This window comes from Scardinius erythrophthalmus (assembly GCF_964197995.2).
Source record: "Scardinius erythrophthalmus genome assembly, chromosome: 21".
Classification (NCBI taxonomy): domain Eukaryota; kingdom Metazoa; phylum Chordata; class Actinopteri; order Cypriniformes; family Leuciscidae; genus Scardinius; species Scardinius erythrophthalmus.
Genome location: NC_138241.1, coordinates 14,200,919 through 14,213,958, shown reverse-complemented (window position 1 = coordinate 14,213,958; position 13,040 = coordinate 14,200,919). Strand labels below are relative to the sequence as shown.

Sequence of the window (13,040 nt, the reverse complement as noted above, 5' to 3'; positions counted from 1 at the left end):
AGTATCTCGTTTCCTCTGTGGCACTTTGAGGCTCAGGCCTACAGCTCACAGAAGGGTTTCCGCATGGGATTTGGCCCTAGTACTGGAGGGCTTTCGGCTGTTCCCTTTGACCCAATTGAGGAGGTTTCAGAAAAAATTCTGACCTTGAAGGCTTTATTTCTGTTGGCCATTACATCTCTCAAAAGAATTGGAGACTTACAAGCCATTTTGGTTTCCCCTTTGTGTTTGGAGTTTGCACCTGGCATGGTGAAGGCTTGTCTTCACCCTATGCTGGGTTATGTTCCTAAGGTCCCCACTAATGTGGCCCGATCTGTTGTGCTGCAGGCCTTATGTCCTCCGCCCCTTTGTATGTCAGACCAGGAGAAATTAAATCTGCTTTGCCCAGTGAGGACACTTGGGAGAACTGCCATGTGGCGTAAGTCTGATCAACTCTTTGTGTGCTTTGGGTCACTCAGAAAGAGGTACCCAGCTTCTAAGTAGAGAATGAGCAAGTGGGTAGTTGAGGCTATCTCTCTTGCTTATAAATAGGCTGGTCAGCCTTCACCTTTGGCAGTTCGGGCCCATTCTACTTGGAGTATGGTGGCATCAAAAGCCTTGTTTTCTGGGGCTTCTCTTCATGTCGTATGAGCTGCGGTGGGCTGGTCCTCTCCGCACACATTCGTCAGGTTTTATGACCTTGACCTGGGCTCCACTCCAGGCTCCCAGGTCCTGCAGTCTTAGTTGTGCTCCAAATAGGATTCATACTAGACACTAGTCAGCATGGCATAGTGGGTATTCACTTTCCCATATTGTTGTAACTTACGATGCAGCGCAAGTTCCCTCGAAAAGGAATGCCTCGGTTACGACTGTAATCTCGGTTACCTGAAGAGGGAATCAACTTCCCTGTGATCGACTTTAGCCTATCAGAAGCTGACACTGTTTGGTTCAGGGGTGCTTTAGACCTTCCTGGTCATGTCATCACCCACCTATGACGTTCCATCACACCATTGGACTCATTCCACACATGCTTCAAGATGCAATCACACGTTTCCAAAGTGTCGTAATGACGCAGCGTCTTGTTCCCTCTTTAGGAAACCAAGGTTACAGTCATAACCGAGGCGTTTCATGGTTGAGCTATTCATATAAGAAGAAACTATTATAGGTACGTATACATGATAGATAGGACACTGGTTGTCTAAGATGACAGTCAGTTATACAGTTTAGAGTCATTTACACAAATATATCTGACTACAGAATGCCACGGTTGACTAATCAGAATCAAGTATTCCAGAGAGCCTTATAATAATTACTGTTTGTATTGTGTATATTGATAATGTTTACAACAAATAGCCTGTTTTAGATTTATAGTTAGGTAGTTTACATTAGTTCATCAGTTAAATGGGACCTATTAATCAAAATTCACTTTTATAAGGTGTTTGAGTGTGTGTAAACAACCAGCCTATAATGGTAAAAATACTTTTTTTTTTTATAATCCCCATATATCATTATCAATCTCTCAGAACAAGCTGTTTCAAATTTTCCCCTACTCCTACATAAGAGTAGGGAAACCCCGCCCACGACTGGTGACGATTTGCACTAGATCCCGCCCTGAGTGAGAAGCAGCAGTCCGACATTATAACCGTAAACTAAACGATACCTGCTATATGGTATGTCCATGCAGCATATATTTTCTGGCTCTGTGAGCATCCTAATACAGTTCACAAACAAGCACCTATGCAACAATTTATAATTAACATGACGGTACAGGCTAGTCGATGAGATGAATCAACTCCACAACAACAAGGAAAGACATAAATAAAATACATAAATGTATCCACTAACCATTCAGAAATGTCCATGTACAGTCTAACAGTTGCAGCCTCTTTACTCCGCTACTGGGTATTATCGACATTTTGCCTAAGAGAAATTCAATTGTTATGTTGTTCCTGTATCCGAAGCACATGTAAAGGATCGGCTGTCTTCTGAACGGGGGCGGTGCTCAGCAGCTCATTTGCATTTAAAGGGACACACACAAAAACAGCGTTTTTCCTCACACCCAAAACAGGGCAACTTTGACGAGCTATAATAAAAAAATCTGGGTGGTATTTTGAGCTGAAACTTCACAGACACATCAGAGGACATCAGAGATTTATAGTACATCATGTGGAAATGGGCATAATAGGTCACCTTTAACCCCCTGGGGTTGACAATCGCGCCGGCGCGATAGGCTCGCTTTTTTTCTTATCAGTGCAAAAGAGACTCAAAGTACTCTGTTGACTTTGATCTTGCATATAAGTTTCATACATCAATCAATCCTGTTAAGTGTGTATTTTTTGTGTATACTCACTATAAAAACAAAGTGATGTGCTTTTTGCCAAATAAAGAAAAATAAACATGATGCGAGTTCTGCTTTCTCTCTGTCAGTGAATTCCATTCTGAAACGCATCCGAAAATGAACTGTAACTCAGCGAATACTCAGTCAATCAGGCATACAGACACACAGGCATGAAGCTTGAATTCTCTTCTTTTAAATGAAGTATTTTTTATAAAAAACAAATATTCACAGTTTATGTAATATGTATGAAAAGAGAGAGATGTCAGTCGTTCTCATATCAGCTCATTATGTTTTAATGTGACCCCGCCCACGGAGAGTGTTTACCTTGGATATTCTATAATTTGCAAGCACAATTTGTGAAAAAAAACAACAACAACAACTGTGTTTCCAACTGTGAACCAATTATATATATATATATATATATATATATATATATATATATATATATATATATATATATATATATATATATATATATATTGTCCTTGCATTCTTTCTTGTGGCTCAGTCACACACCTGAATGAAAGGCTCATTATGCATGCAGCCTCATTATGTGGGTCGTTGTCTTCTCAGGTGTTAATAACGCCCACTCGCATATTGCCTTACCAAACAAAACGTGTCTTACAAAATTTAAATCAATGTATTGTTTTATGTGAATGATTAGGCAGGATGATTTTCACATCATTTTGAAGAAAAAACTCTAGGCGACAAAATGCATTATTCATAAGTCTTGTGGACACATATTTAGTATGTGTTTTGTGGCCTTATTTCAGAAACTTTAATTTTTAGTTTTTTTTTCAATAACCATGCATAAACATTATTTTCTCAAAAATACAAACATGTACATACATGTTGCTCACATATTATGGTAGCCCTGTTTGTGCTAAATAGAGTGTAATTATACCTTTGCCATTAATATGTTTATAAGCAGCTGAAAAAAAGCAGAAATGTCAGAGCATGTCAGAACATCTCAAGGACCCCAAAAACACCTTAGACCCCAGAGGGTTAAATATTCTTCATTTGTTAAGGTCTGCATTCAGTGCTTAATGCAGGTTGGCAAAGCATGTTAATTGCTGTTGACAAAAGTGGTTAGTTTTCAACAAAGAAAGTTAATATTTATGTAGTAGGAAGCTGCTTGTGTTTGGCACGGATCGGAAACGCTGTCCTCCCACAACAGTATCCTGAGCGCTGATGTACTGCAGGGGTTACATGAAAAAAGAACAAAAAACGCTCTCCTTTTTGCTGTCTTAATGCAAAACAGACCCTTACATAAACTCTTCTCTCCTTCATCAGAATACGCAGGGACCCGCTGCAGCGACAAGATAGGGAAACATCCTCTTTAATCAATACTCTTCCTGGCTGTCAGTGATTCCTCGTAAGAGAGGATGTAGCTCTAATTACAATTAATGATTGTAAAATAGTAGTGATTTGGATTTCAGCTGGAGTCCTCCTGTCCAATCCAGGCTCCGTTGGCATGTTAATCAATTGGTTTATTGTGAAAAGCAATTAGGGGCTGTTGTCGACTCACGTAGCTAGCAGAAACAGGCCAGCTGCCTCGAAACGAAGACGATGAAAAAGTGCCTTCACAACAGGCTCTAAACCTGACAGTTCCACTTATGAAGTGGGGTTCATTTCTGTCAGTCGTGTGTATGATTGGACAAACAGTGGGAGCTCTACTACCTCATATCTCTCTCTCTCTCTCTCTCTCTCTCTCTCTCTCTCTTTCTCTCTCTCTCTCTCTCTCTCTCTCTCTCTCTCTCTCTCTCTTTCTCTCTCTCTCTCTCTCTCTCTCTCTCTCTCTCTCTCTTCTAATTCATTTTTATTTCATTAACAATTTGATGGGCATATCCTGCTTGAGGCAGTTGGGTGGATTTGGAGGCAAACGGGGTGGCAGATCAACTAAACAGCGCTGCCTGATGCACAGAGGGCTCTGCCAGACGGAAACAAGAAGTGACTTTAATTGTTTCTAAGTGCTCACAGGTGGCAATGTTTACCCACCTCTGAATAGAAAACATCATGTTATTGTAACCTGGTTAAATAACCAACATTACTTTTCCTGCTGGTTCAGGCTGTTGTTTAGCCCAAATGTTTACCAGCAAACATTATCTGGTGAAGCTGGTCGACAAAAAGTCCTGTTGGATAACCCTATAACCTTATAAAGCTCACTGTTTCATGTTTGATACAGATTTCGAGGGCCTCTAAATTATTAAATGAGCAAAACTTTGCTGAAAAAACTTTTGTACATATTCTTCTACATGCTTTCTGTTGTCTTATTGATATTTCATACGTTTTAGCAAGTAAAATGCCTTTCAGCATAATTGTAAAAACATCCAACTTCAGGTAGATTGTGGTACACGTCTTTTTCCTGTAAAATCTCTACTGTTTTTTTTTTTATCAAGTATACTTTAGAATAACTTTTATATTGTTTGTATTTCAAGATGAACCATAACTGGACTAAATTGTTCCACCCAAAATTACAGAGCCTTTGTCATAAAACTAAGCAAAAAAAAAAAAAAAAAATCCACTGGTTTGATGTCAATGACATTTTATCACAAGAACAAATAATGTATAAAATCATTGATGTGACACCATTTAAAAAAAAAAAATATATATATATATATATATATATATATATAATTTATGTTCTTTTGGGAACTTGACAAACATGGTTATGGAAGCAACCTGGACAAAGATTCTTCAGAACCAAAAAAAAAAAAAAAAAAAAAAAAACTTATGGGTTTTGAATGGCATGAATAAATAATTACAGCATATTTATTTTTGGGTGGACTTTAAGAAAGCAAATGGGGAAGCCAAACCATTGTTCTTAGTAGGGAGCTGTGCTCTGAGTTCAAAGAAAGACTGAGAAGCTGATGTTTTAATATGGAAGCCTTAAGTGAGAGCGTTTTAATCACAGATATCCCACCGGTTAGCAGCACACGTAACGGAATCCTGCATGATTAGTCTGTGCAGTGTGGAAAGTTATGGCAGTATCTCAGTGATTTCTATTGAACAGGCAGCAGACCTGAACAGCTGTGATAGTGATGCTCCCGTTGAGGACAGAAGCAGTAAATGGTCATGCATAAGAAATATGACTGATAAGCTGATCTCAGAGAAGACTTGAAGGATGAAAAGAGAGAGGCTGTCCAAAATCGCCCCCTATAATCTTAAATAGGGCCCTATTTGAGGGGATAGCCATTTGTAGGAGTGTCCGAAACCATAGTGGACGTTTGTCCAGAGTGCACTCTTTCAGTCCCACAATGTATTGCAATAATGAGTGTACAACTGATGTACGCTCAATGGCAAGAGAATAAACAATGCACTGTGATGGTCGTGCTGAATGAATTCTCGCGTTAGACAGAAGATGGCAGCTGAATCATCCATCCATCCATTTTCCAAACCACTGGTACAATGTGGCTAGGGTGTAATATCATACAGGTATAAATTCACTTTTAATTTATTATTAAATTGTTTAATTATGGTTTATACATGCTAGATCTCCATCTTACTACTGGAGCTGAAGTGTCCGAGTTCACTCGTTTTCATTCACTCTTTCAAGTGGACTATATTAGTGGAAGAATGTAGGCAATAGTGAATGTAGGGGGCGATTTCGAACACAGCCAGAGATTTAAACAGAAGGGTGAAAGCATGTAAAGACCGCATTGAAGAACACCTCCTATTTCCTTTTGAAGCAGGAAGTTCAGGCTTACACTTTTTTTTTTTTTTTACATTAGTTTATCACAGCCTGGTGAATGTGTCTCGAACAGCCACAAAAGACCACCTACTCTACGCCTACTTACCTAATGTATAAACATTATGGGAAGTACGCTAGCCAGACAGGATTTAAACTTTGTCGAGACCTAAGTTTGGTTTGAAGATGAAAAATGTACCAAGCACAATGTTCTCTCACCATTTCTGATTTTTAACACACATTCACTGTGTTCGGCGTGGACTTGCCGCTGTCAGAGCAGAAATGAAACTGCTGCTCTCCGTATGTTTATCACATCCTTTTGCATTCATATATAAATTGTGCGAGCTTATTTCGTCCATTAGATCGAAAGATCTGAAAAAGACCAAACATTTACCCAGCTATAGACCCTCCCCTTGAAGAAATACGACCAGAAGTGGTTGAAAGTGGACAAAAGAGACGGATTAAAACACCAGGTGTAAACAGGCATGTGTCTCCCTCATGATTCGATCGACCAACACGCATATTAATACCAGGTGTAAACAGGGCCTTGGAGAGATGTGAAGGAATCATTTAGGACAGAAAATAAATTTACACTCACTTGTTTTGGTGTTTGGAGCCCTGGAGATGTGCGTGATACTGCTCAATGGAGTTCAGGACCACTTTGCAAACGCTGCATGAGTAACTCCGGCGCAGGACTGCAACACAAAGCAAAAAAAAAAAGCAAACAGATTTCAACTTGAAAGCAGAACGGAAACATGTCCCTGCTGAAACGCTCTTAAAAATGTTTTGTCCCTTTTCTCGTTTTCTTTTGAGCATTATTGATTGCTTTTTGTCTTCAAGATTGCCTTGGCTGACAAAGAGCACAGAAATCTATATTTAATCCCTGTTGTTTTGCTTCTCTCGAACTGATGACGGGTTTGTTTGAAGACTCCATTCTCTGTCTGTCAGATGAAAATGCACCAGCTCGTAATATGGCATCTCATTCGGCAGTCTTCATAGAATCAGAAGTATTTGCAATTTTAGCTTGCTTTTGTCTTGATGGCCTTTTGATTTGGGGGGTTATGCTTCATGATGGTCTTTTAGAGTGGAGGGGAGCCAAGTGCATCAGTCGGGAGGGAGTGAAGCAGATGTGAGCTAATTAAAGGCTTTGCAGGTGGTACCACAAATAACGAACAACGTCAGACCAAAAATAGACGGATGTGAATAATGGGAGAGAGACGTAGAACAGAAAAGCATAGAGGCTCGTTCATTACATGTGGAGAGACCATGTGTGCTCTTTCTGGGCAATGTTTCTCTCAGACATCTGCAGAGTTATTTTTGATGACAGTGTTGTCTGTTCCTCGATCTGTTTCACACCCTTTACATTACATCGCTGTCACACTTTTACATTACGAGCTCTGAAAACAGCTCTAAAACGAGCTCTAAAACAAGCTTCTAAGTTCGGGTAAGGTGATTACATACAGTACATGTTTAAGAATATATATGTAATTAGTATGCTAATCAGTCACGCTTCTTGATTTTTTTTATGCATTTTATGCATTGGTACATAGTACTTGTATAACTCAGTTCTCATTTTTGGATGAGCTGCATACTTCAAAGATGCATTCTTGTGTGACTGCAAATTTTGCAGAAAATGTTGGAAAGTTACTACGTTGCTTGGAAACTGTAAACAGCTTAGAGTGACACATTTTGGCAACCGTATTAACAGTATCCATGCAGCAATAGTTGATCTATTGACATTGTAATAAAGCACATCACTGTAAAGTTGCATGCAGTTTCATGCTGAGTCTATTTTGACTCATGAGCAATAATGTTGAAAATTCAGATTTACCAACACAACAGATATAATTGTTTTTAAAAGTCGCATTGCTTGAAAAAAAAAAAGAAAAAGAAAAACTTCTGTCAGGCTTGAAGTTCCACATGCAGTTACAGGCATAGAAACACTTTCTATTCAGTAAATCTGGCTAAATACAGACAATTAAATTATATATATATACTGTATATATATATATAAATCTCCATATTAATAACAGCCTGAGTAATTCTGAGTATTGAACAGTAAACTCTCAAGTGTTGGGTTTCTAAATATATGTTGGTAATGTGTCTATTCAGAATGATTTATGAACAGAAAATTAAAAAATACCCTTTTTATTTAGGTATTTCATTTGGGGGTTGCGTGGAGGTTAAGGAGGCTAGAACACCTCTTAAACATGGTAAAAACACTGTAATGCTCAGCCTCTCATGGCTTATTGCTTTATTCGGTTCTCTGCTAATTCACAAGAAACCAATTTTCAACAATTTGCTTCCATCAGTGTATGAAACACTTGACAGGGAAGGGACAGGATCAGCTGAAGGGTCATTAAAAAAGAAGACTAGTAAAATTAATAGTTTTCCTTTTTAGTTTTACTATAGGTCTGAGGAAATGAAAGGAAACTGAACAAATTCTGAGAGAACTGCTGAGAGCTTCGACACCTGCTTTAATATTTGATGAATTGTCATTTAAAGTGGCTTTATCAAGGCCATCTAGACTTTATTCATATTTTTTATTGCCAGTGTTTTGTCAGCATATTGATTTTTACCCATAGGACAAAACATTATGACTTCCAGACAAGTTTTAGTGCTTTCATTTGAAATTTATTTTGGAACTTACATACATACATACACACACACACAAATACACACACACACACACACACACACACACACACACACACACACACACACACACACACACACACACACACACACACACACACACACACACACACACACACACGCGCGCACTTGTACATTTTGGTTTACAGTGTCTCTCCATAGGCATAATGGAAGTGTCCTCGTAACCCATTTTACGTTGTAATACAAGAATATACAAGAACACACACACACAGCCTACACACGTTCTAATGAGGCTTTCTGGATGCTTTCTGTGAGTTGAGAGTGATGTGATGCATGTTCAAAGACAGCTTGTGGTGTCAGTACACCAAACATATGGTGACAGCAAATATGTGTAATGAATCCAAAACACTATTCATAGCAAGCTATTGATATGAACAGGATGCATGGCATGACTGACAAATATTCCAATAAAAATGTAACTGACATCATAAAACACAATTTTACAGGCTGCTTTAGTCTAAGAACAGTTTTTTTTTCCCAGCCAAACTCTTGCTACTTCACTATGTCTATTAATTAAGAATTAGCATTTAACTGAACAATTAAAGATGTAAAACTGGTAGCTGAAGACTACACAAGGACCAGCTTCTTTCAAAGATTAAAAATGTAAAACTTGGCCTTCAGACTTCATAAGTAGCTTTACAGAATGCTTCTTTCTGTTAAAAAGCTCTGTGTGATGGGATTTTCTTTCATAGGACCCCTGATGACCTCTTAGTGTGGTACTCATAAACAAGCCTTGGAAGACACTGTGGTGGCTTCTAATCCCACTTAATTAAACCGACTGAGTTTCCAATAGAACCACAGCGACAGACAGAAAGAGAGAGAGAAATGTGGCTCAGGGTATGAGATGAATGTTTACTGGGAGGAGATTAAAGTTTGCTTCTGTCTGCTGGCTTGTGGGAAAGAGGTCACACTTATTTCTGACAATAGGCTATCAATCAGTTTCTCGTCTCTTGCCCAGGAAATTGCTACCAAATAATGAGGCACTTGTGAAATTCCACTAAATTATTAATTGTGCCCAACCAGACAGACAGAAATACTTGATAACTAAGTGCTATTTTACTCTGGATTTGAGCATTACATTTTTACTCAGCCAAAAGTGTGACCGTCTTTCATTAAAAATAAGAACACTTTGAAAAGTAGGTCAGAAAATACGTAAATATCTGAGGATTGCGTGCCGAAGTATTATCATTAGCTAAGCTGAACTGTGATGAATCCTGAATCATTCCCTGCTGGAAATAACAGCTTATATTGTAGCAGTTGATCGTCTTAGCTAGTCTCCCAGCCTGGTTAATTCTGGGAAATCAATACTTTAATTCAGGATACGATTGATCAAAAGTGACAGTAAGATATATATATATATATATTTGACGTTTCAAACTATTTCTTTCAAATCAATGCTGTTCTTTTGAATTTTCAATTCATCAAACATCCAGAAAAAGATCAAGCAGCACAACTGTTCTCAACATTGATAATAATAAGAAATGTTTCTTGAGCAGCAAATCAGCACATTAGAATTAGAACTAATAGCTGCTGAAAATTCAGTTAAAATTACATTTAAACAATAGAAAAATAGAAAATGGTTCAATATTCCTTTTTTCTAAAACATGAAAAAATATATATATTTTTCAGATTTTTCCAGAGTTTCCAAACTAGCAAATCTAATGATCCCAAGATGATTCCCAAGATGATTACTGTGACAATTACACACATTTTATGGAGGATACATATCTGTCTTTGTTCATTTAACCCTATTTTTCATTAACAAGACCATATCAATTAAGTCATTAACTGCACTCAGTTCTATAATTCTATCGTTACCTTCAAGCACAGAAGATTTCTTATACAGTCACAACAATAATAATCAAGTGTGAATGTCAATTTGAATCCTGCCTGTCAAGGTGGATATAACGGAACAGGAAGGAGATGCTGGCTTGTCCTTGGCTTTTTACAGATTCTGTGAAGCACATAAACTGCTCTTGCAATTTTAAGCAGGGCAAATCGCTGCACTTTCAATATCTCCCTTCACGAAATGGCAGGAGGCTCTTCAGCACCGAGCTGGTATTTACATCCTAAAGCTTGTCACTCTCCCTGCTTTTTTTTTTTTTTTTTTTTTAGGGGGATATAAAAACCTGTTTGCAGCAGGAGAGGGCTGTGCTGTGCACCAATTTTCTCAGCAACACAATTTAGCCTCAGTTGGAAGGCAATTACACTGAAGTGTTCTCCACGAAAATAGCCAAGAGTCTGGGCCAGGATCTGCTAGCAGTCACCTCTCAGATGAGCCCTAACAATGGCTTCCTGTACCCGATGAGAAGCTCGACAGATAATGAATAGCTACATGTCCGTGAAAGTCGTTCTGTTGCATTCATCCAATTGCCTTTTCCTTTTTTTTAAATGGGACATGTGTGTTCATCTGTATGTTGCATGTACCCTGTGTTCGTGTGCAGGCTGCTAATGAGGATGATGAATGAGAGAGGACAAGATGAAAAAAGTCTTGACAGCTCCCTGAAGGACGACCAAACCAGAGCTGAGGAGATCGAGATGCTCAGGATTGTGGCTAAGAGGCAGGGCAGTGTTAAATACTTTATCTTGCAAAACCTATCCCCAATTGGGCCCCAAAGCGAGTCTGTCCTTATTTACTCATCCTAATGCTGTATATTTTCAAGTGGAATCTTTTCCATACACCGACAGGTCATTGTGACCTCTTGCCAAGCTCCAAAAAAAAAAAAAAAAAAAAAAACAGCATAAAAGAACCAAGTCACACTGTTAGAAAAATCTGTAGAAATTACAGTATTACTGGCAGCTACTTGTCAGTAACATACTGTAGATTTAAATTGATGTTATTTACTGGCAACAATTTGTTCAAAATTAAATGAACATTAAACATTAGCAAGTCTTTATCTTTACAGAATAAAACTAAAATAACATCCTCACGCAAAGCATTCTGGGAACCAAAATCTGAAGGAAAAAAAAACAGAAAAAGGTTGATGAAGATTTCTGGTTCCCAGAATGCTTTGCATTAGATTGTTATTTTATAATTTTATTCTTTAAAGACAAAGACTTGTTAATGTTTAATGTTCATTTAACTTTGAACAAACTGTTGCCAGTAAATAACATAAATTTAAATCTACAGTAAGTTACTGGCAAACAGCTGCAAAACTACAGCAATTTTTTTACGGTGTATGGACTACTTTTATGGCAATGTTTTGTATGGTTCTTTTTTAGTTTTCCCCTTGCCATGGTTAATATGAACTGTTGCAATGTGAAAAGATTTCTTCTTTTTGGTTACCTAGAAATAATAACAGCATACAATTTGGAATGAATTAAGAATTTTGGGAGTTTGGGAGTTTGTAAATATATGATAGGAAACTAATTGTATTAATTTATTAGCATATGTACACAGTTAAACCACTTCAGTAGTTCACACATAAACTTTCGTGGAGCCGAGGTAAGTCATAGGGCATTCCTCCCGACTCTTGTGCTATCTTATCATGGACTACATTTCCCATAACCCATCGCCCGGACTTATGCTTGATTACAGTCTCATTACTTTGTTAATTTTGCCTATATAAGCCCTGTGTGTCATTCTCGGTGAAGTCTTGTATTTGAGTTGTTGTATAAAGCTGCATTTGGATCCTCAACATGATGAATGTGAGCAATCAGAGCAGTTCGTAACAATACCTCCTCTTGCATTAATTGGCTAAATTAGCTGAACGTGCTCTTCCCAATATTTGTTAATAAAGCATAATTTTCTACCATTTTGTGCACTCTATTTTATTTATTTATTTAATAAAAAAAATCATGTTAATCTAACATACTCATTTGCTATGTACTATGTTGTGCTCTCCATTTGTTTGTTCGGTTGTTTTCTTTGAATACTATAGATTGTCCGTTAATGTTATTCAGGAGTTCACACTTACATGTTATTAAATAGAGTAAAGGTTATGCATACTTGGCCTGCTGTCTGATGGGAGGGCTCTGAGCTCGGAATTTGGCCCGAACCCAGAATACTCCCCCATCCCAGGTTGGGATAGGAATAGTTAGAAGTGAGGAGATGGGGTAGTGGAGGGATGCTGGAAAACTGTCATAGAACAGAGGTAAGTCTTCTGTATATATACCTCCTGATGCTATTTAAGTTGACTGGATGAGCTCCTCCCATGTTAATTAAGTTAATTATCTGAACGTGCTCCTCCCGAACTTTGTTAATAAAACATAATTGATTGTCAAATGTACATTTATTATTATTTCAGGCATTAAAACAGGTAGCCATATAAAATTCAGTCGGTTTTGCCCAAAGCAGAAATGTGAAAAGGTTTGCACATTCCATTTGGGCAAAAATATGACTCTATTCACATAAGCTACAAA

The 13,040-nt window shown here is 37.9% G+C and overlaps 1 protein-coding gene across 1 annotated transcript in view; it reads right to left on the bottom strand.

The window, feature by feature from the left end:
* Positions 1-13,040, bottom strand: part of LOC308681561 (zinc finger matrin-type protein 4) — a gene marked incomplete at its 5' end in the record, with an annotated part of 104,817 nt that overhangs the window by 16,436 nt on the left and 75,341 nt on the right. The window contains 1 exon segment of the mRNA XM_081350565.1: positions 6,601-6,697. Within this exon segment, the coding sequence (XP_081206691.1) occupies positions 6,601-6,697 (97 nt within the window).